The sequence below is a fragment of the Trypanosoma cruzi genome, genomic scaffold (genome assembly GCF_000209065.1).
Source record: "Trypanosoma cruzi strain CL Brener 1047053517161 genomic scaffold, whole genome shotgun sequence".
Taxonomy (NCBI): Eukaryota; Euglenozoa; class Kinetoplastea; order Trypanosomatida; family Trypanosomatidae; genus Trypanosoma; species Trypanosoma cruzi.
The window spans coordinates 387985-410300 of record NW_001849569.1 but is presented as its reverse complement, the minus strand read 5'-3'; the positions used below and the strand labels follow the sequence as shown (position 1 = coordinate 410300).

General features: G+C 48.7%; 11 protein-coding genes across 11 annotated transcripts, besides 23 other annotated features; all 11 read left to right on the top strand.

Annotated features, from left to right (window-relative positions):
* Tc00.1047053509171.100 (hypothetical protein, conserved) lies at positions 1-1911 on the top strand (the record flags this gene model as incomplete). The annotated part of the gene is made up of 1 exon (XM_805490.1): positions 1-1911. A coding segment is annotated over one exon (1911 nt), but the record flags the coding sequence as incomplete, so codon positions are not given.
* Positions 1-15140: a sequence feature (heterozygous, Esmeraldo-like haplotype).
* Positions 2391-2428: a sequence feature (AT_rich).
* Positions 2676-2704: a microsatellite.
* Positions 2734-4347, top strand: Tc00.1047053509171.90 (splicing factor 3A, putative; the record flags this gene model as incomplete). The annotated part of the gene is made up of 1 exon (XM_805489.1): positions 2734-4347. One exon carries the CDS (start codon positions 2734-2736, stop codon positions 4345-4347), a length of 1614 nt encoding a protein of 537 aa, XP_810582.1.
* Positions 4498-4529: a microsatellite.
* Positions 4775-6091, top strand: Tc00.1047053509171.80 (hypothetical protein, conserved; the record flags this gene model as incomplete). The annotated part of the gene is made up of 1 exon (XM_805488.1): positions 4775-6091. One exon carries the CDS (start codon positions 4775-4777, stop codon positions 6089-6091), a length of 1317 nt encoding a protein of 438 aa, XP_810581.1.
* Positions 6096-6117: a microsatellite.
* Positions 6510-8162, top strand: Tc00.1047053509171.70 (hypothetical protein, conserved; the record flags this gene model as incomplete). Its single annotated transcript, XM_805487.1, has 1 exon — positions 6510-8162. The coding sequence occupies one exon, from the start codon at positions 6510-6512 to the stop codon at positions 8160-8162; it is 1653 nt and encodes a 550-aa protein (XP_810580.1).
* Positions 7483-7576: a sequence feature (CT-rich).
* Positions 8710-8741: a microsatellite.
* Positions 9079-9170: a sequence feature (A-rich).
* Positions 9183-9204: a microsatellite.
* Positions 9306-10817, top strand: Tc00.1047053509171.60 (hypothetical protein, conserved; the record flags this gene model as incomplete). The annotated part of the gene is made up of 1 exon (XM_805486.1): positions 9306-10817. The coding sequence occupies one exon, from the start codon at positions 9306-9308 to the stop codon at positions 10815-10817; it is 1512 nt and encodes a 503-aa protein (XP_810579.1).
* Positions 10894-10921: a microsatellite.
* Tc00.1047053509171.54 (hypothetical protein, conserved) lies at positions 11185-11520 on the top strand (the record flags this gene model as incomplete). Its single annotated transcript, XM_805492.1, has 1 exon — positions 11185-11520. One exon carries the CDS (start codon positions 11185-11187, stop codon positions 11518-11520), a length of 336 nt encoding a protein of 111 aa, XP_810585.1.
* Positions 11693-11714: a microsatellite.
* Positions 11755-11778: a microsatellite.
* Positions 11932-11962: a microsatellite.
* On the top strand, positions 12025-12570 carry Tc00.1047053509171.47 (hypothetical protein, conserved; the record flags this gene model as incomplete). Its single annotated transcript, XM_805491.1, has 1 exon — positions 12025-12570. One exon carries the CDS (start codon positions 12025-12027, stop codon positions 12568-12570), a length of 546 nt encoding a protein of 181 aa, XP_810584.1.
* Positions 12705-12732: a microsatellite.
* Positions 12925-16116, top strand: Tc00.1047053509171.40 (hypothetical protein, conserved; the record flags this gene model as incomplete). The annotated part of the gene is made up of 1 exon (XM_805485.1): positions 12925-16116. The coding sequence occupies one exon, from the start codon at positions 12925-12927 to the stop codon at positions 16114-16116; it is 3192 nt and encodes a 1063-aa protein (XP_810578.1).
* Positions 15141-15880: a sequence feature (areas merged during assembly that could not be assigned to a particular haplotype. This can correspond to areas where the two haplotypes were merged or to regions with more than two copies in the genome that were merged during assembly.).
* Positions 15881-22316: a sequence feature (heterozygous, Esmeraldo-like haplotype).
* On the top strand, positions 16819-18243 carry Tc00.1047053509171.29 (RNA pseudouridylate synthase, putative; the record flags this gene model as incomplete). Its single annotated transcript, XM_805493.1, has 1 exon — positions 16819-18243. One exon carries the CDS (start codon positions 16819-16821, stop codon positions 18241-18243), a length of 1425 nt encoding a protein of 474 aa, XP_810586.1.
* Tc00.1047053509171.20 (hypothetical protein, conserved) lies at positions 18777-20204 on the top strand (the record flags this gene model as incomplete). Its single annotated transcript, XM_805484.1, has 1 exon — positions 18777-20204. The coding sequence occupies one exon, from the start codon at positions 18777-18779 to the stop codon at positions 20202-20204; it is 1428 nt and encodes a 475-aa protein (XP_810577.1).
* Positions 20218-20237: a microsatellite.
* Positions 20355-20388: a microsatellite.
* Positions 20592-20642: a sequence feature (AT_rich).
* Positions 20679-21611, top strand: Tc00.1047053509171.10 (hypothetical protein, conserved; the record flags this gene model as incomplete). The annotated part of the gene is made up of 1 exon (XM_805483.1): positions 20679-21611. One exon carries the CDS (start codon positions 20679-20681, stop codon positions 21609-21611), a length of 933 nt encoding a protein of 310 aa, XP_810576.1.
* Positions 21693-21781: a sequence feature (A-rich).
* Positions 21827-21850: a microsatellite.
* Positions 22050-22069: a microsatellite.
* Positions 22253-22282: a microsatellite.

Sequence of the window (22316 nt, the reverse complement as noted above, 5' to 3'; positions counted from 1 at the left end):
CGAATGCTTGTCTGTGGGCGGGAGATGCCGCTTGTTTTTGTCTCGGCCTTCTGCGAGGACGCGGAGGTTCATTTGGATGTTCAAAATATTCTTTTTAATGATGTTGTTGTGGGCACCACGGCTTTTCGACGCATTGTCATCATGAACAGCGGTGATATCTCGCAGCGCTTCAGGTGGGATCCGACACTTTCGACACAGAGCGAAATGAGGGTTGTCCCACCCACAGGTTTGGTTCGTGCCCACTCGGAACAGGTGTGCGAGTTTGTGTATACCCCAAAAGATGCAGGGAACGTCTTTAGACGCAATGTTCGTGTGGAATTTGATGACGCCCCAGCCGCAACTGTCAATGTGGAGGCACATGCTACTGAGCGGCCCAAGGCGGAGGCAGTTTTGACATTTTCGTGTTGTGCAAAGGCCACCACTACAAAGACGGTGCCTGTGGATAATCCTACGGATGGGACATGGACAATAAAACCTGTCATTGACAGCCGGCTGTGGACAGCACCCAAATCATTTCAAATAAACCCGAGGAGCACCGCGTTGTTGCCTGTGACGTATGCGCCAATGTTTGTCTCCGGAGAGAAAGACACTGCCACCCTCTTTATCCCGTTCCACAATGGAGCCGCTCGCGTCATTGAATTGGAGGGGGTCGCCTCCCATCCTATGGAAGAGGGGAAGGTTGCAGTGAAAACAATAGAAGCGGGGACCCCACATCTTGAGAATTTTGAGGTCTACAACAGTACGACGCAGCCCTTACGTTTTCAAGTTAATGCTCAGTGGACCCCAGAGCTGGAGAAGGGCATGGTAACTGTAAAGGCACCTGCGAGTATTGATGTTCCCGCCAAACAGATGAAGATCTGTGCCATCACGTTTGTCATACTAAAGGAGGGTGATCTTCGTGGGACTGTGCAATTCCGCTGTCCTGAACGTGAGGATCATACACAAGTGTTTGATTTGGCGCTGCGTGTTGTGCCAAAGAAGGTATCTTCAAGAACAGAACTTGTGGCAAAAGTACGTAATGCCGCGATTCATCTTATGCCCGTTAAAAATCCATTGGGAAAGAACGCTCATGCCAACATACGGGTGGAGAATGGTAGCGATGTCATCTTTGTTGATTCTTCCATTAACATTCCGCCAAAGGGTACCGTGGATGTTCCCATTCGCTTCTTCCCTTTGGTGCATAAGGAGTATCCAGTGGCGACCGTTACCGCAACGAGCGTGGAGATTGGCACTGTGTCCTGTCAACTTCTTCTTCGTTCGAAGCCGCCGGAGCCAGAGAAGGTGACGCGGGTTTCATGCCCTCTTGGACAGACGACTGTTTTTCCACTTCGATTCACCCACTACTGCAAGTCAAACTGCGAGTTCACCGTCCGCTTCGGCTCCAAGGTGACCCCATTCTCAAAGGTTGGGAGCTCCAGCAGCGTGAAAATGCCTGGAACGACGCGTCCGGAGGGACAAGAGGTGTCAATGGAAATTCAGTATGAGCCCACAGTTGTTGGTGAGATAAAGGAATCCATTGAGGTTTTCTCACCTCAAGCAGGTCTTTACATATTTCCTGTTTTGGCATCGTGCCTACCGCCTCAGCGCCAGGGGCCATTCCTGCTTCGTCTGGGGCAGGTGACCTCTATTCCTTTTCGAAACGTTTTTCTGGAACCCCTCACACTCACGTTGTCGACGGATTCGCCCAGTTTTGTGGTGCTCAAAACGACAGAGACCGTGGCAGCAAAGAAAACAATCAACATTCAGGTGACGTACAAGCCGGAAGAGGGCGGTAGTGTCTCGCAGACGGGTAAACTCACCGTCTCTGGTGTGAACAATGGAGAGACGCTGCAGTGGGTGTACTACTTGAAGTGTGGCGTCGTGGATGTGGGACCCTCCGTGGCCACAGCCTCTTTTAGAGGGAGGGAGTAGCGCCTTTATTTCGCTCTTGTCAATTTACAGCTGGCTCTTGAGACAGGGGAGCCAAACGGGTGACCTGGAGGGGATGAGAGAAATGAGCCGATGTATATGAGATGAACAACGTAACACACATGCAAAAATAGTAATAGGGACAAGAGGCAAAAAAGAAAGAAAAAAGGATATTGAATCACGTATGTAAATAAGAAATGTTTAATACTTTGTTATTTCCACTATTTTGCATTCACACGCACATGCAACTATACATAGATGCATAGAAAGGGAGAAGGGGGAGAATGTGAAACGAAAACGATGGATGGAAAGGGATGAGTGGAAGATGAAAAGAAAACGAGGGCCACGTTTTTTTTTTTTTTTTGCTCTTATTTATTTCCATGTTTTTGTGCGTGTTTGTTCTTCCTTTTATGTGAGTCTACCTGCATTTTTCTGTGTGTGTGTGATGCGGGTGCAGGTGCGTGTTGGTTATGCAATGTTTCTTTTTTTTAAATTATTTTAATTCTTTTTTTTTTTTTTTGCGGTCACTGCGGCATGTTTGTTTCAGCGAGTATTTGGATTGCCTTCTGTGTTGACGTTGACTGCTTTTTCACTTCTTTTTTTTTAATTACCTTTTTTTTAGCGTACGCGTACAGAGAGGAAGGGGCGGAAGGGCCGCACCGACAGCCTGATTGCGCGCCGAGGGGATTCGGTGAGGACCGTAAAAGGGGGACCACCGAAGGGTAGAGGAGGCGAAGGGAGACGGAAGCATAAGAAAAATACGATTAATATATATATATATATATATCTATATATAAGAGGGGAGGAGGAGGAGGAGGGAAAATTATGTTCGGTGGAGTGTTGGAGAAAATTCGGCTGTTCGAGGCCGACATTGAGCACCACATTGACAACATTGTGCAGCAGAAACTCCTTGCGGATGTCAGCAACAGACGTCACCAAATTCTTCGCGATCACTTTATTTTGCAGGAGGCGGAGGCGATTGCCCCTATTGCCGACAAGCTGCTGGACTTGTACCTCGACCAGGACGAAATCGTCGCCGTGCAGGAGGCCCCGTCTGAGGGCGACGATGTGTTGAGTGCTGCTCTAAAGGAATTTGAGGCGCAGATTGCTGATATTCGTGAGTACCACCGTACGTTTCGTGATCTGCCTCCCGTGAAGACGGAGATAGACCACCCTGATGCTGCGGCAATGGAACAACTCTTCTCCGTGGGAGAGCGTTACGGCAGTTGTCTTGACTTGGAGCCCCACTACCACCGTTACAGCAACTTCATGTTGACAACGAGCAAAAGGGCGCAGGAGGAGGGGGATGCCGTTGGAAGCGCGTGGGAAGGACGCGTGGGTTATTTTGCTTTTGTTCCTGCAATACCGAGCATCATTCTCCATGACATTGATGCCCACCGGAAATTGTATGGATTTTTACAGTACAAGGAGTTTGTTGATGAGCTGCTAGCATACCTGATTGGCTTTCATGATCGTGCGAAGGTGATGGAAAAGGATGTTTTGCTCTCCTCTCTTGCCAGGTGTGACACAGATGCGGAGGAATATTGGTCAAAGCTCATGGAACATAAGAAGGCCGTGGTGAAGAGCGGTAGCGGGAACAGTGATGTGAGTTCCGCTGATAAGACTGCTTCTTCGTTAATTGTACCGCCACCGCTACGTAAATACACAAAGGCGTTCGCACTCTGGCCCATTACACACCTGGAGTCTATGATGGTGGAGGGGATGAAGGCGGTATCTCCCTCTTTGGCTGAAGTCAAGACTGTGATTCACGCGGAAGGAAAAATTGTCATGTTACTGCAGACACTGCTCTTTGATACACTGAAGGAGACAGAAAAGGTGCTTCTACGGGACTACAGCAAGACGGCGGAGGAGATGGAGTGGGAACGAAAGCATTTGCAGGAGGAGTTTTTACAATCTGTGGAGGAAGCAAGAAAGAAGAGTGCCACAACAGTGGAGGGTAGCGTTGCGCAGGCCGCACAGTACGACGTCATGGCGACTTTAAATCCAAAAGATGTAGAGAGTAGCCCGAAAGAAAATACTGCTGTTGCAGATGACACCAGCGGACAGTTACTGGACCGGGATGGGAAACCTGTTGCCCGCTGGCTTATACACCTGCAGCAGCTGCACAAAAAGTTTTACTGCGAGGTGTGCGGTGGGACGGTGTACGTTGGCCCGAAGGCCTTTAAGGATCATTTTGGGGCAGAACGACATGCTGAAGGACTTCGCCGGCTGGGGGTGACGGTTCATTTGAGGGAGTACGCGGGAATTTCATCCATCCGGAAGGTTATTGAGATGCGGGACAAGGTGATAAGCAACACCGCAAGCATCCGCAAACGTCTCCACGAGGACCAGGAGGGAGAGGAGATGCAGGATGCGCAGGGAAATGTCATAACGGCAGGGGCGTATAAGCGGTTCCAGATATCTCGGAAAGGCATCTAATTTGTGAACGAGAGGGAAATTTGTTTGTGCCGGTGAGAAGGTTTTTTTTTTTTTTTTTTTGGAGCGGACACTTAAAGCCGAATTGGGAGGAGACACGCAGAACACACATGGAGGCTTTTTTTTTTTTTTTTTTCAAGGACGACTCTTGTCTGTTTTTGTTGTTGTTTTTGTTGTTGATTTTGAGCCTTTTTTTTTTAAATTTTTCTTTTGTTTCTTTCGGTGTTCCCCGTTCAATGGTTGTGCCCATGTGATGGAGAGGGGGGGACTCTCTCTATTTTTTATTTATTTTTTTCTTCTTGGCACTGAGCCATCCCCAGTGAATAAACGGTTTAGTTTTTTCTTCTGCCATCTTTTCTCCGACTGCGAAATTTGTCCACAAACAACTGTAACGCGGTAATTTCTTTGGTGTCACAAGTGAGCAAGGAATATGGGGTCCAGGCGCCGAGCAAAGCGTCCGAGTTCTGCGGCGACCGAGGTTGCAGAGAAAAAGGTCGATGAGGAGGCGAATACAAAAGAAGCCGAAACGACGACTTTGTCACCCAAAGTAAGCGAACATCCAGCAAGCGAGTCGAATGTAGAACAGCCGCCTGCAGTGCCCCTGCCAGCAGCTGAAGAGCCAGAAGCACCCGCACTCGCACCCGCACCCGCACCCGCACCCGCACCGAAACCGTCCAGACGGGCGCTCCAACGGTTGCGTGGATGGGAGCCTGTGATAAAACCACCTGAAGGCATGGCCGCCTTGCCGGCATCACCGGTCGTGCCGACAGCCGATGTCGTCTGGCTAGACAACAGCAGAAGAGTGACGCTGATTCCAAACAGCGGCGGCGGAGTTCATACTCGCCGGGGCGCTGCAAACCTTGCCGCCGTCTCGCCGCCTACCAGCTACTTTGTTTGCACAAGGGATCCATTGATAAAACTGGTTCGAGCGGGAACTCAGAGTGTGCATGTCATCACCAGTCTTCCACCTGGTGGAGACCCGTGTAGCATTTTGGATAATGTACCTTCAGTGGGCTCCTTTGCGCAGCGGAGCGGTGAGGCGGTGACAAGAGGGTCAAATATCACCTCATCCTTTTCGTCTCCCTCCTGCTTCTCGAGGCCACGGGAGGGATTGAATGGTGACAGCGAGGGCGAGGGTGGGGAAGAAACGGGGATGGGTGATGAAGAAGAGCTGGAGGAAGCAAATGGCACTAATGCCGACGCTCGTGCCGCCTCCTGCAGGACACAACCCCCAAATAAGGTGGACGCGTCGACGAATTCGGTGGAATATGGAGGCACAGAGGCAGATGTCGGCAAGGGAAAAAAGAATGCAACATCGAAAAAGTCAGGTAACGCCACACCGGCAGCAACGCCAGCAGCAACAGCGCCACCCACACGAATAGGTGTTCTTTCTCCAGCACAGGCGATGCTACCGCCGCCCTATCGACGGATGCGTCGGCTGAAGCGGAAGTTGCACATCACCGAAGAAACGCCTGCGTTTGCCATTCACAGTGAACTCCGCGACAAGATGCCACAACTTTTTCCAAAAGCCCCCTTTTCCACAGAGGAAGACGTATTGCGCTCGACAATTGATTGGCGTGACGACATGACGTTGATGTACACCCGTCTTCTGTGGGAGTTTGCACCTGACGAGTTTCTCAAGAGAGCTTTACAAAACCAGCAACAAAATGATAATGAGGATATCAAAAAGCCGAAATTAACTGAGAATTTATTACCATTGCACTCTCTGGAGGAGCAAGAGGCGTAGAGGCATTATTATTATTATTATTATTAATGTTGTCTGTGATTGGGTGCGTGATGAGAGGGATTCCAGGTAGTTTACTTTCCATAAGGATCCTGAACATGCGTACAGAAGCACTTTTTTGTAGATGTATCAGGAGGGAAACCAGTGGCGGACAGATCTTTTTTTTTTTTTAGCAGCTGATGCTTATTTATTCAATTATATTTTTGTCCCTCTCTTTTTCTCCACGTTGCTTTTTTCTGTTGCTTAACTCATATCAGGGGAGAATACGCGCAGAGAGACATATAAGGGTTGTTTTCTGGATCAACGCTCAATAGGGCACTTAGGTCACGTGCCCTTCCTTTAATACATTGCACTTTTATACAGAGAAGGAAAACATTTTTGACGGACACCCTTAAAAGGTGTTGAACTCCCCCTTCTTTTCATGCCTTTAGGCGAACCCCAGTTTGCTACGGTCTCGCTCCTTCTTGGGGACGCGGTAGAGGGGACATTTCGCGTACCGATTACAGATGAAACCACCGTGCGTCGCCTGGCAAAGGACGCAATGCATCGACTCATTGCCCGTTCCAACACCGGAAGGCATGTTATTCCGCGGGATAAAATATCGGTGTCAGAGGTTTTTGTGAAGAGCGGCACAGATAAGGCGGAGATATTCGCACAAGATTTTGTCAATCAAGTCGTGCTTGTCAAGGAGGAAGTACTTTACATGCGGCTGCGCATAAGGGAGACGGTAACGGCAGGGATGGGGGAAGAATTCCTCACGGCGACAACCAGCACTGTGGGTGCCACCACCAGCAACATTGACAAAAATGGCCGCACGAATTCCACCACCGTTCAGACTGTTGACGTGCACTCGTCGACAGAAGAACCGCCGAAAGAGAAGGCGTCGAAAGGAAAGAAGAATTCTGTTGCTACGGAGAAGCCGGTCGAACACACATCTTCCTCTTTCTTATCCTCTGGTGCTGCGGCTGGGGAGAAGTGTGAAGCGAAAAATGGAAAAAGAGCCAAGCAGGAGGGAGGAGAAGAGACGGAAGTAAAGAAGGAGGATGCTAGGACCGTGGCGGGTGGTGGAAAGGGAAAAGGCACGGGGCGTGGACTTGGCTGGGGTCCAGAGGCGCACAAGTGCTTTGCCGATAACTACATTACCAGCCCCAACAGACTCATGCAGAAGTCTCGGGCGAAGCGAAAGGCCACTGCAAAGAAAGCGACAACGCCCGTGACAAAACTGAAAGGGAAAAGAGAATTGCCGGAAAAGGAGCCATCACCGGAGGTTGATGCTGTCACGCAGCCGAAGCGACGACTGGGGTGGGGTCCTGAGGCCGAGAAATATTTTCCTGACAATTATGTCGCCTCCCCCGATAGGATTGCACGGCTCAAGCGTCAAGAAAAACGCATGCAAGAGAAAAAGGAAAAGGAAGAGGAAGAAGCGGCAAGACAAGAACGAGAGAAGAAGGAAAAGGAGGAGGAGGAGGCAACAATGAGGAAAAAGAATGCGGCGTCTTCTGCCCCAACCTTTTCAAGCATTGTGCAATCGTTGGAAAAACGCCTGAATGAGAATCAGCACCGTGATACTTCTCCAGACCGCACCTCTACAGTTACGACGCGCAACAGCAAGGGAGGAACAAGTGAGGGGGATCGAGAGCCTCGAACGGCACCCACCGCGCTTGCATTGGCTTTCACACCGCATCCAAACCACGGGAATGCATGCCGTCGCAGTACCGGCTCCAACTTAAGCCGGAAAAGACGATTAGGTGAAGTTGGGGAGGATGGGAGCGCTCTATTTCCCATTGTTGTGGAGCGACAGCTCAGTTTTGAGGCCGCAGAGGAGACGTCCGCCACCCACACTCCCAAGGAGCAGTCGACGCGGCAACTGCTTGAAGGTGGAACCGCGGCAGGTGAGCCTCAACAGAAGGCTCCCCCACAGGGGTGGGGAAAGGAAGCCACACGTTACTTTGACGTGGAGACGTACTTTGATGATCCTAGCAAGGCGAGGCTGAGCGCGGAGATTTTGGCACGCCCTATTCGAGCTAGGAGAGACGTTGTGCTGCCGTATTACTTTTCCGCCATAGCCAAGTGAAATTGGGTCAGAGAGGTCCGGTTTCTCACTGGAGAGGGAAAAGAAAGATGTACTTGAACACTTTATATATTTTCCCGCTTACAGCTTCAATTAGATACAACACGATCCATCCAACTACTCTTCTCCCCGCTTCATTACTCCTTCACAATTCTACGCACGTTCAAACAAAAAGAAAAGGAAAAAAAAAAAAAATGGATGTGTGTAACTGAATTTTTTAAAGTGAGAAAAAAGGGGAGAAGGAGGAAGAAGGGGGGGAGGAAATTAATCTCCACGCAGCTGTGGAGTTCAACGTATAGATTGTGATTAATTCACACCCACTTTTATTTTTTCATACAAAAATGCGAATCAAGCGGAAAAAAAAAAACAACAAACAAACAAACAACGCGCCGATTGATGTACATTGGACCTTTTGCTGTGTAGATGTGTGTGTCTGGGTGACTCTGTTGGTTAGACCGTTGTAGGGGCTAGAATGGGTGCGAGAGGGAGGAGGGTGTAGATCCAAAAGGAAGAGGGGGAAGGGCAATATCTTCTTTTTTTTTTTTTTTGCATATATATATATATATATATATATATAATATACGTACAAAACTAGAACTGCGTATATATGTCATGATTTTCTTTTCCTTACTAGATGAATCTCAATAACGCTACAAGAACCTCCTCACAGATGATTTTTTTTTTCTTTTCTGTCGTCTGTCAAGCGGGATTTTGTGTGGCGCGCCAATATAAAGTTTCCTGCACATTTGTTACTAACGCTGTTTGCTCTCCTTACGCGTTGATTTTTATTTCATTGTTTTTTCTCCGTCTTTGTGTGTGTGTCCGACAAAACTCTTTGCGCCTTTCTCCATTTCGATGTGGAGACCCGTTCTGGCAATAAACTTGAAGAAAAGAAGGCTTGATTAGCGGGAGTAAGACGTTTTTTTTTTTTTTTTTTGTTTCTACATCGTTGCCTAATGCCGTGTTTTTCTCTGTATTTTTGTTTTGCATTTTTTTTTTTTGTGTTTATTTGTATGTGCTCACTTTTTTTTTTTTTTTTTTTTTTGGTTCCTTTTGCATCTTTGTTGACGCTTTGGAGAAGACTGTGGCGGTGAGTGAGGCGGAGGGACGGGTAGGGGGGTGGGTGGTTGGGCGCAGTACGCATGCATGCGTGAGGAAAAGGCCGTTGTTTCCCTTGGCGCGGTGTGCATCAGTCTCTATCAGTGCCAGCCGCTTGCCTCTTTAGGGAGTCCATGCTTCTGTGATACCGCGAGTGCTTACAGGGGCGATGTCCTGGTGCCTTTTTACAGGGGCAGCGCGACGTACAGGGAACTTGCAGAGGGTATGGAATACCGACTCAATCAGTACTTCGTCGTGCACCCCGCAGCTGCACGTAAGCCGAGCGCCGCAGAAGTTTCAACACAAAATAACTTAGTGCACGCAGTAAACAGTGGCAGTGGTTTCAATGGATCCTATGTATGCTCTCGCTGCACCGGATGTGACGATGCCGGCAGGGTGGCACACACCCAAACAGGACAAGGCATATTTGAAGAGTATCCCAGGATTGTTGTACGCAACTTTACGAGAGCGCGAAACCCCGAGCTTGGAGAGGGCGATGTGACTTACGAAGACATTGATGACAAATTGGAGGTAACAGAGGGTAACCTTCGCTGTTTTTTTTACTACGTTAAAGAGAAATGCAGCAAAACTATCTCACCCATACTTTTAAAGGATGGCAGTATCAAGCGTCCACACATTGGTATAGATCATGTACACTCATACGCTTCTGGTAGTGCCTATGCTGACCGTGGGAAGGTGCAGCAACACATTGAGTTGAAGGTGGGAGGGCGTCTGCTTCGCATTGGCACTTCCGCTGAACAAAGATTTGAAGACGTCTTTCAGCGCCTTAAGAGCCGAAATCTTCGGGTACACCGCATCTTTGACGGTGTTACTGGCGCCAGTATCTTGCCCTGCGAACTCGTGCGCCATCTTAGTTGGAAGGTTTCGTCGTTTTGTGCGGAAGTTGCTGTCCCACTTTCAAGTGATGTTGGCATGAAACGGCAACGCATTGATGAAGAACGTGAAGGAAATACGGAGGATGAGGGACTGTGGATGAGAGAGAGGGAAGAAGATCACGACGAGGCGAGGACGCTGATAAGCCTCTCGGAGGTTTCAACAGGGGCGTATGGTGGCACTACCTTATGCTTAACGTCGGGGTCGCCTAGGAGCAGTGGTAATACGCATGTCAACGTGGATGAAGAACGACGCTCCTGGGACCACGAAAAATTGCTGCACAAAACCACCTTTGGCTTTGATGAAGATGATGATACGGTGCCTCTTCTGGACGTCCACTCACAGGTTCCTTACGACTCTCTTGCCTGTTCAGCCGAGGCGGTGGAAAGCAGCACTCCATTGCGCTCATTCTATTTGGACGATGATTCATACATGGCATCTGCGTTTACTGGAGTTGTTAATGATACAGGTGGTAGCAGTGTTGCTTTTGCCACACCAATGCATGCCGAAAACGACATTTTGATAAACGACAGTGGTTTACGTCGGCGCAGAGTAGGATCTGTTCATGGGGAATATTCCCCCATTATGGTTACGCAGCAATCTCTGCCTGATTTCTTCCTTTACAATTCCGATGATAACGACGAGGAAGAGGAATCAGATAACTAAGGTTGTGGGAAAAATGACCATTGTTGCTGATAATGATGTGCGTTGAGTTTTTTTGCCTGACTGGATACGGTGTTGCTGTGTATGTGTGTGTGTGTGTGTGTGTGCTGCCGTTAAATGCAAAAGAACGACTCTGCTGGATGCAAGAAGTCAAATTGCTGCTCAGACTAAAGCGAGGGGGAGAAGGATGACTGTGTTGCTGGTGGAAGAGGAGAGGAAGCGACATACTTGCTTCCTTTCTACGATAAGCTTTTTTCTTTTACTTTCTTTTCCTTTATTAATAGCGTCATTATGAGAAGTATTCACACGAATTCTTTCTTTTTATTTTTCTCTTTTATTTTAACTCCACGGTGAGAGGGGTATAGATGCGATGCTCAGTAGGAAAGGCTACATTGGACGCCAGCTAAGACCGTCGCAGCTGGCAAGTGAGCTTTTGCCGGCGGACCAGACATGGTGTGCCACATGCCATCTGGCGGTCTTGAAGAAGAACTGGCCGGATCACCGGGTGTCGCGTAGTCACCGCCTTGCCTCAGCGAAGATGCAAAAGATGAAGCGGCTCTCGCTTGACATGTGGGCACGGCACCGCGCCGCACCGTTGGAGGAGGAAAGTGCCCATGAGGAAAGTATTGAGGCAGAGTTTGAACGATTCCGAAGTGAGCAGCGGAGGCGTGAACGAATGGTGCAATTATCTTCTTGGAAGAGGTGAGATTCCACAGACCCAGTCGCAGGTATGGTTGGATAAGAGAGAGGGAAAAACAAACAAACAATATTTGTATTCTTTGGTTACTGGTGCTGCCGTCGACGGTTGTGGTGGTGAGATTAGTACCGAGAAGTTTTTTTTTCTTTATTTCTTTTCTTTGGAGTATTTCTCTGTTTCCATATATATATATATATATATATTTTGGACACATTGTACCACCATGGAATGCTCCATGCATATAATAAATAAATAAATAAATATATATGTCTTGTGGGGTGGGGATTTCTCAATCGATGCATGTGTTGAGCTTCCCTCGGTTGAATGAGAGGGGAATGGTTAGAACTGGTGCTGCGGGGCTGAAGGGTGTTGTTTGTTTGAGGCGTTGATTTACTTCTCTTTTTATTGGTTTTGCGCGAAAACAACAACAACAACAACAACAACAACAACATGAATGAGTGAACATGAGGACCTGACAAAAGAAAATTCAGGCATTTGTGAGGAGGGGGGTCGATGTTGCAGAGTCCGAAAGGCATTAACATTCTTATCACAGGCACGCCCGGAACAGGCAAGACATCTCTTGCTGAGCTTCTTGCACAAGAGCTCGGGGACTTTAAGCATGTTGAGGTGGGGAAAATTGTGAAGGAGAATCACTTCTACAGCGAGTACGACAATGCGCTTGACACGCACATTGTCGAGGAGGACGATGAGGATCGGTTGCTGGACTTTATGGAGCCCATGATGGTGAACGAGGGAAATCACTTTGTGGATTATCACTCCAGCGAACTGTTTCCACGTCGCTGGTTTCACCTCGTCATCGTCCTGCGCGCTTCCACGGAGGTTCTCTTTGAGCGTCTCACTGCGCGCAAGTACAGCGAACAGAAACGCGATGAAAACATGGAGGCTGAGATCCAGGGTCTCTGCGAGGAGGAAGCACGCGGGGCCTACGACGACAGTATTGTTATTGTCCGGGAAAACAACACTCTTGAAGAAATGGCCGCAACTGTGGATTTGATACGTCTGCGCGTAGAATCTCTGAGGGGTAATGCAGCGTCGTGACGTTTCCATCCTTTTTTTTTTTTTCTTAATGCGTGATTAAGAAAACCATTTACCCTCCAAATGCAACATTAAATACATGAAATAATTGAGTGAGATAAAGAGCCTGGAGAGTGGCCTCTCAGTTGGGCGGTCTCTATTATTATTATTATTATTATTATTATTTTTTTTTTTTCACACATTTTTTTTATTCATGGTTTTTTTTTTATTTCTTCTTCTGATGTTGTTTGTATACATTGCCTCTGATCTTGTAACATCTTCAAAATAACGCTAAAGGAAGGAGCAGGTTTTTATTATCTTTGCGGTGGCCAGGTATTTTGTTGTGATTTTTTTTTTTTTGGGAATTCCACTTTTTAAATGCCGTTGCGTCCGAGGTTTCCGCCCGTGGGGTGTAATATGAACGACATGGGGTACCCCTTCCGAGGGGAGTACAAAGTAGAGCCCCCGCTCAATCACGGCCACACGGGGGTGCTCCAAAAGGGTTCCACCGCCCTTATGCTCCGTATAACGGGCGCAAACCTTCTCATTGAGAAACTGCAGCAGGGCAAAGGACAGGTGTTGCACTGCGAACTCGGTGTGGATAATGGCCCATCAAGGACAGTTGTTTTTCCATTCGGCGGAGGTGCTGTGCCCGTGCCCGGCGATGGCCATGAGTACCACCTGAACGCCGTGGTACAGGGAGGCGGTGGGAAACATCGTTGCAAGATAATTTTGAGTGGAAGTGAGGGGAAGAGTGTTCTACGACTGCGAGCGCCACCGGATTCTCGGCTCGCGGATGGCATTATGCTAACTGTGGACGGACGGCGAGTTCATCCCAAAGGAGGCTGGTACGAGATTCCCATTCAGGCCAAGGAGTGTTCCTTGGGGATGGCGGAAATGGAGCATCCGCGGCGTTCCCCTTCCTCACTGGCAGTCGCATCATTGCCGCCACCCGCCACCATTTTGGTTCAGGCCACCGCTGGAAATCAAGACGATGCCGTTCTTTTCTGCAGTGGGAGCGGTGAGGCTATTCATCTCACACCGAACCGACCCTTCACAGTAGCGGTAGAAAGCGGTCCATTTACATTTCAGCTGCCTCGTGCAGCGGCAACACAGCCGTTTCTTTCTTCTCCGGCTTTTGCATCCGAACATGCCAAGCCTCTGGCGGAAGATTTTTCTACGCATCGTTTTCCCGAGTTAGAGACGATGCTGCTGGCCGCTCCTCCTGGCGATGCATCACCGCCAAAGTTTGTCGCTACAGCCGAAGGTTTTATGGTGGAGTTGGTTGGAGACAATGGATCATCCGTTTCAGGATATGGAGGTGCCCAACTTTCTCTTCCCGATAGAATGGAACACCGCGTTCGTATTGTCATCATGGACACAGCTGGTCGTACGCTGCTTCGTCAAAATACTGTGGTACCAGCGACAGAACGAGCCCCGTTGACATTCAGCATTGCAGAGGGTGCGCATGGCACAAGAGTCATCACTGGAAAGCCTCTCTCTCGAATAAGTGTTGATAGACTTCCGCCCGTTGGTGGTGATGTTGGAGTGCATGTAGATAGTGGCTCGTCTCATGTCGTGACAGTGCACGATGATGCCTCATCCGCCGTGTTTGAGATTGGACCGGGACAATCCACTTTCTCTCAGCCGACAGCAGCAGTTTCCACGGGTGTTGAACCGTGGATTCCACAACTTGCAAAGGCATTACAAAGTCCAGACCTCGACAGTGCTCGTCGTGGGATTCAAAGCATCATTCCGCCAACCCCTGAGGCCACAACTATTGTTGGTTTTGTTTCCGATCAGTTATTTAAGAAACCACCCACAATATCTTTCAAGAAGAGCAACGATACTGTGAGTGAGATTCAGTGTGCGGGATACGGCGTCACAGCTTCTGTGGACAATTCACCTTCCTGTGCAATTTACGGTCGAGGAGGCGTCCAAGTACAGGCAGGCCACAGTGTAACTTTGTCCGCTGTCGCGCTTCCCATGGGCCGCGTGGTTGCCAGCTGTTGTTTGCACTGCCCGCCTTCCGATAAAAATTTGGATGAACTTCTCGTTGCTCGTCTCCTCGAGACATTTGAGAGGCACGGTGCCAGCCCAGAGAAGGTGCTGACAGAGCTGACAACGATCACGTCACCTCAGTCTGCCAACGGTCAGCGACTTTTACCGCTGATGACAGAATGTCTGCGTCGCCTAACAAATTCCATTTCACGTCCCATTTATTTGAGTGCTTCTGACTTTCCTGAAAACATGCAAATTTCTTTGGCTCTTGATGACAAACGAATAAAACAACTTTCGTCCCACTCGATGATAGAGGTTCCACGTGACACGAATAATATTCGTGTATCCATTCAACAACCCCCTGCGCCTGGAAAAGCGTCACGAAATGAATTTGCCAAGGCTTTAGTGGATGCTTTTTATCTCCAATCAACAACACCGCTTCCAGTCCGTTGGGGAGCCGTCCCTACGGAAACTCCGGAAGAAAGGGCTTTGCTGGATTTACTTGTACAACTTTTACGAGATCATGAAAATGAGCTGGCGCGGCAGCGTACCCACGGATCCACTTCCACCTCGGTAGATGGTTTTCAGTTTACATGTGGAGCTGGATGCCTGAAGAACGTTCGAACGGAGAGACCTTGTCGATTAAGTGTGGATGTGGACGGAACCGGTTTTATGAATTTGGAACAAGGCGGTCAAGTACCGCAGGGATATGATTTTCCTGCAGGCTCTGTGCATCGTGTTCACATTATAGCACGTGACCCCGTAAGTGGATCACTTTGTGCTGAAACAAGAGTCACTCTGGCAGCTCCAGAAGTGGCAGATACGCCTCTAAATGTGACTTCTCCAGTGTCTTGTTTTTTAGATGCCAGTGTGACGCAGCTGCAGGAAGAAGTGCAGCTTCGACTTGTGTGTCCTCCAAGGTTTTGTATTGTTTGTGGTGTGGATGGCAATAGCAGCGGCAACACTGGGAAGGCGGTGTTTATCGCAAAGATGAGTGCTGCATGCCCTCATAATGTGAATGTGCGGTTACTTGATGATGCTGGTAGGGTGGTGTTTGAACAACGACTTGCCTTGCCTTCTATGATCGCACCACTCTGGTCCGTGCGGCTTGAAAATTCGTCACTGCAAGTAGATCCCGTTAATGGCGGTGGGAAAACCGTTGTAAAAGCTTCCTTGGATAGATCGCCGGAGATGGACCTCATCGATCCCCTTTCTTTTGACAGTAATTATCCACATACTGTTTTACTGCGCAGGTACTTTTTGGGACCAGATAATTGCAACACGTATGTTGGAGAACTCTCCCTGCGTATTCCCGCATTTGTCAATCCTGCGCATGTGGAGGACGTGTCTCGTCTGTACCAAACTGCACGGTCAAGTGCTGATGATGAACTGCGCTCTGGTCTCGTGGATCTTCGCTCCCGCATGCCATCCAAAGTGGTGGAAAATCTTATAACTGCACTCATAGAATCCATGACTCCCGCTCATTCTGCCGTTCTCAGAAGCAGCAGTGATACGCATATCCACTTTAGACTTAGTGGAGATGAGTCTTCTTTTGCTCGCCGATGGTGAAAAAGAAAATTTATCATAGAAGAGAGTGAACATGTAGATGATTCCACTTGTTGCCTTTTTGTTACATTTCCACTTAATTCCTGCTTTTATGAATTTGGTTGTTTGGGGGAAGCGGCTGATTAGATGCGTGTGCCGGTGTGGTTAAATGTATTTTTATTATTGTTACTGTCCCATTCTTTTCTTTCTGTGTGTGTATGGGACAGCAAGGGAGAGTTTGTTTTTCATTTCTTTCTCTACATGGCCGGAAGACTTATTTAGAGAGACGGAAGGACGCCTATTTTCGTTTTTAAGTTCTGTTATTTGGAGGCTTTTTTTTTTTTTTTTGGCGCAAATAATCACGCGGACGGGGGAGGCTTTGGTCGCTGGGCGGAGTAATTGCGGCTGTAATTCTTTTTTCCTCCTACTCTTTTCCCACTGGTAGAGACATGGCAAGAAAGCCAAACGACTAAAGTTTGTCTTTTTTTTCTTTTCTCTCTCTCACTCTCTCTGTGTGTGTGTGTGTTTGTGTGTTCTCTCCGCTTGCTGTTGGTTGTTGCGTACAAATCTGTTCCTTTTTGCCCCCTTTTGCTGCTCCAAGGGGATTTGATCATCGGCTGATTCACTTCATCAGACCCTCATTTTGTTTTTCCTTTTCTTGTCGTGTATGGTTTTCCTCCTCTATTCCTTTCTCTTTCTTTCTCTCCCTCCCTGACACGCCCACACATGCTGGAATGTGCGATTTTCATATCTCGTACTAGTGGCTGGCGGGGTGTGGGGGAAATGGGCCGCCGGATTCGGTACAGTCGGCCAAAGGCTGCCCTGCCAGAGAAGCTGCTAGACTTTCTTTGCACCCGCTTCTCTTACCTCTCACGGGATGAATGGATTAAACATATGGCGGCGGGGCACCTGTCGGTTGTCAGCGCCAGCGACAGTAATGCCGTAACAACCTCCGGAGAATACGTATTGCGCCAAAATGACGAGATTTATTTTAACCCACCACGCGAACTTGAGCCAGACGTTGACGAATACATTCATGTTGTGCACGACGACGACGCCGTTATTGTGTGTGTCAAGAACGGCAATCTTCCGGTGGCAGAAGGAGGACGCTATTCCGGCAACACGCTGGTAGGCCTTCTTGAGCGACGCGACGCGGTGTCCTTTGTTTCTGAGAAGTATTCGGCGGCGCGTCAAAAAATGGATCAAACGAGGGAGGAGGACGGGGATGCGGGGGTCTCAGTGCATAAAGTGCCCGCATCGTATTATCCCATTCACCGCCTGGACAAGGAGACGACTGGATTAGTTGTGTTGGCGAAGCAGTTGGCGGCGGCAAGAGCCCTCTCCAGACAGTTTGAGAAGCAGTCTGAGCGAATCACGGCGCAAGTTTCAAAGCGGACGGACCCTGCTGGAGACGGACTTAGTACAGCGGTCTTTGAGAAACTTCTGGCGGAAGAGAAAGTTGTTACCAAAGTATATGTTGCTGTGTTGGCTGGTGCAGGTCCTGAAGGGGCCGATTTCGTCATGTGCGACCGTATTGGTTTGCTTTTTGACAGCCTTTGGAATGAGGGCGACACGGAAGATGCGAAGAAGCACAACAAATTAAAGAAATTGAAGATGGCATGCTTCCCAGTGAATTTAAAGGAAAATCCAAAGCGACACGGTCGCCCAGCAGCCTCTCGGGTTCGTATTCTTAGCAGTGACAAAAAACTCGGCGTCTCGGTTGCACGCGTGGATATTCTCACAGGACGAACACATCAAATACGGATACATTGTGCTCAACTGGGCTACCCCGTGCTTGGCGATAAGTTATACGAGACTACCACACCCGGCGTGGTGGGAGGCTGCTGCGCTGTTCCGGATGACACGTATATTGCGAGAGCGAAGGGAAATGAGGGTTTAGTAAGCGCGGCGGCGCCGCGTTTGCGCGTGAAGCGACATCTTTTGCACGCTGCGGTGCTGTCGTTCCTGCATCCCATCAGCGAGGAGCGTTTGATGTATTTCGCTGATCCACGTGAGTGGTTCCTTCGTGATGTCATGGAAGAAGAGGGAGCAGAAGGAGATGCGGTAAAAACAACTGCAGGTGGAAGCCGTTCAGCTCTTGAGGCGCTGCGGCAGCTCTTGGACAGGGCGGTGGGTGCGTTGGGACTTTGATGGCGCGTCTTCCTCCCGGACTGCCATCAACATTTGGACATATGAGTGGTGCCAGGGTTAAATCGCTTTGTATTGTCGAGGGAAGCCAAGCGCCAGCAATGTTTCCCTCACTGAATTGTTTTTTTTTGGCGTAGGGCTGACGGAATCGACGAGCGACCGGACCAGCCGCGTCTTGCCGGGGACGCAGTTGTAAGACCATGAGGTCTGAAGGGCAAGTGTTACCGTACAGCGTGAGCAGTACCAATGCCAGAAAATGGGAAGAGGCAATAAAGGGAAAATTTGAGGCTGCGTTTCTCTGAGAAAAGATAGGGAAGAAGAGAAGGACCATGTGTGCATTGATTTGAATTACTTTTTTTTTTTAGTATCCCTTGTTTTATTATCATTATTATATATATTTTGCGTCTTTTCCCACAAATAATAAAAAACAACAACCATAAGGGCTGCACGGGGCCTTTCAGAAGAACAGTACAGGTGGACGAGGGAGAGGCATAGCACGACACATAATTCTACACACAGCAAGCTAGTAGCGCGTGATGGCGAGTGGCCCAACGGAGCTTTTAATAGACGAGGAACGTTTCCTCTTGACCGTAGAGGTGCTTCTTGCAAACATTCCCTCCCTTGTCTCAGATCTCAGCTCCGCCAAGTATGCACTGCTTAGTTTCTCCGACAAGTTCCGGAATGAGGTGAGGCAGAAGAGCTCACTAATTCCTGCTGTGAGCGACGCCTATCGCGAGTTTCTTGAGATGCGAGGGAGTCTGCAAGAGGAACAGCGGAAATTGAACGAGCTTGAGACGCAGCTGGTGCGGTCGTCTCCGCCGAATTTTCTCTCAGTGGAGGAGGTTCATTTTGAGGACACGGGCGGCGCACTCCTCGCTGATGAACCCCGGCGCAGTGACGGAGCGGATGCCCAGGAAGAGTCACTCATTGAAGAGAATCTTCTGAAGCCTCACGCTGCATCGGCTGGATCAACTGTGTCCACGGCTGAAGGTCTCGTAAATATTTACGAGACGCAGAAAAACTCGACACTCTCTGACGATGCCTCTCAGACTGCGCTGGTATTGAGTGCGGACGATATCAAACGGGTGCGGGAATCCGAGTCTTTGCTTGAGGAGGAGCGGGAAAAGCTGGCGTGTCTCGCGAGGGAGACAAACGTGCTGGAGGACCAACTGGAGTTGGATCGCTCCCGCTGTGAGGAGATGTCAGAACACGTTCATAGCATTAGGCGTAACTATCTGGCGGTACTGGCTGAGCTTACGGCAGTAGAAAGTGAGCGGCGTCAGTACGCTACACTGCGAGAGGAATGGGAAGGACGAAAAGGGATTTACAGTGAGGCTCGCCGCGATATGGAGGAAATTTTTGTTCGCTGTCGACATGAGGAGTTGGCTATTATCTCAGTTGTGCTTGAAGGGGTACACGAACATGTTATTAGCATCGAAAGGGAACTTAATGAAAAGAAACGGTCTCAAGAGGTGGAGCTGGCGGTGTACCAGATTGCCTACAAGGAGCAACAGGCGGTCGTGGATGAGCTGCGGGACGCTGTGAGTTATCTTCAGCGTCATCAGTGGGAGTTGGAACTGATGGCAAAGAGGCAGGAGATCGAAAAGTATAAGAGAAAAAGTATACGTCGGCTTTTGATGGCCTCTTTGAGTGCGTCTTTAAATACCGGAGAGGCATTGACGCAGGAACTGAGAGAGGAATATATTAAAGAGGCGAAAGAGGATCATCGGGCGGTGAGTTTTGTCTCAGCACGCATTGGTGCGCTGGAGGCACGGAGAGGAGTTCTTGCGGCAGAGTTGCTTCGTATCTCCTCCACAGAAAAGGACACCACACGTGTGAACTGCGCACTGCGGCGCATTCGAGAAATTTTGATGGATGAAATTACCATTGACGAGTCAATGCTACAGAATGAAGATGAGCTCACACCATGGTACAATAGGGAGCTATTGCCGCCTCATTCTTAGCCGTGATACACCCTTTTTTTTTTTTTTTTTTTTAATTTCCTGGTTGGTCTTTGGGGGATCGGTTGGCGTGTTGTCTTCCGCTTGGATTTACAGGAAGTGCACGTTTGCGTTATATAATATCTCCATGCATGCGATTTCTTGTTGTATTGCTTATTTATTTATTTATTTATTTATTTATTTTTTTTAATTTTACCTGTGCCCACTCTCTTTTTTTTCTTCTTGCTTTTTCTGCTCTCACATGCTGCAGAAGGAAAAAAGAGAAGGGGGCGAACACCAAGCGCCGACCTCTTCTTTGCTGCTTACGATTTTGAAACAATTGAGGGCGGAAACCAACGACTGCCGCTGCTGGTGGTGGTGACGACACGACACGACACGAGAGAAGATATCTTTTTTTTTTTGTTGTATTTTTGTATATATATATATATATTTAAATTATTAGAGAGAAGGAGGTGTGGGGAGAGGCAGAGGGGCGGGATGCAGTACTCCATCTGCGTTGCCACGGATTGCGATGGGGAGAAGGCCAACCTGCGGTTTCTCTTTGACTCTTACGGCCCTTCGGTGGCGCAGCTCCTCAACCGCTCTATCGTGGCGTTTAACAACTTATTTCGCCTCCGTTCGGTGCCCCGCACTTTTGCCGTAAGCGCGGCGGTTGTGTTCAACGACGTGCACAGCACATGGGATCGCCTTGAGCGGTCAACGCAGCTGCTGCACAACAGCCAGGTGTACCTCTTCCAGCCCGACATTCTTGATCTGCCGGCGGAAATACCCGAGCCGTTCGAGGGCCACCCGCTCTTGGGGGATGAGGGCAGTTGGCCACAATGTGATGCGTCCAACTCGCCGCGCGCCGTGGGGCCCTCGCACTATGAGCCCCGGCCAGCGCTCACGATAGAAAGTCCACGGGGTCTGCCAATGTGGTCCGGCCATCCGAAGAAGTCGCTGTTGTATGGCTATGGCAGTAGATCCCGTCACGGCAATCACGATTATGACGTGAGGGAGGATGGCACGAATGATAGGTACCGACGAGCGGCGTATGCAACGCCAAAGCGCGGCGACAACTTGGATTCCATAGAAAAGGGCCAAACGTCTCTCTTGAAGCGGACCCTTTGCTACTCTTCGTTATCGCCCCCGATCCGAAAGCCGAGGGAACCAATCTTTCGTAGCTACATTGACGGTCGGAGGAGCATCCTGCGTGAGGAGCGAGAGAAAATTGAGTATCAAATGCGGCTTCCCATTGATGAGATGCGACGTCATTTAAGGGAGGAGACACGACAGCTAGAGCGTAGCATTAGTCCCATGCAAAGAAAACTAATGAATGGATCATCACAGTGCTCCAATAGTGGGGAGGGGAGAAATTTGGATATGACGAAGACGTATAAAGCAAATAGTGAGGGGGGATATGTATATTGACCCTGTATGTATGCGTGTTTATTTGTGCTTGTGTGTAGCGATAACTTCTGCACTAAATTTGATGGAGGAGGTGTACCTTGATTTCTTCTGCGTTTTTTTTTTTTTAGTTGATTTCTTGTTTATTATTATTATTATTTTATATCTCGCATGGCTTTTTTTTTTTTTTTTCTCCATACGGACTACACTTCACTGCTACGGTAAAATTCTTTATTTACTTTTTTTTTTTTTTTTTTTTTCTTGTCTCAAAATAAAGAAAAGAAAAATGTTACTTTTTTGACCAATGGGGGCTATACTTTTGTGAGGGTGAAAGAAGTGGGCCAATATGAATTTTTTGTAGATATCAACTGTGTACATTTATTTCTGTGGGGGAAAGGTGGAGGGTGGTGACGGCAAGATGTCGTGAATATCGTCACAATGCCGGAACTCAATGCTTAGCTCTTTTTTTTTTTTTTTTTTTTCTGTACCTGTAATTCAATTGAAGCACGGACGTATTTGATAACTTTTTTTTCTTTTTCTCTGTCACCCTCGACATTTTTTTTTAGGTCTGGTTGTTGCTGCCTCATCTCTCACGGCTTTTTCAGGAGAGAGACAGACGGAAAGACACGCCTTCTGCCCCTTATCTCTTTCTCTTTTTTTTTTTTTGTGTGTGTGTGTGTGTGTGTGTCTGCGTGCTGCATGGATAGGAGGAAGGAAGAGGAGAGGCGA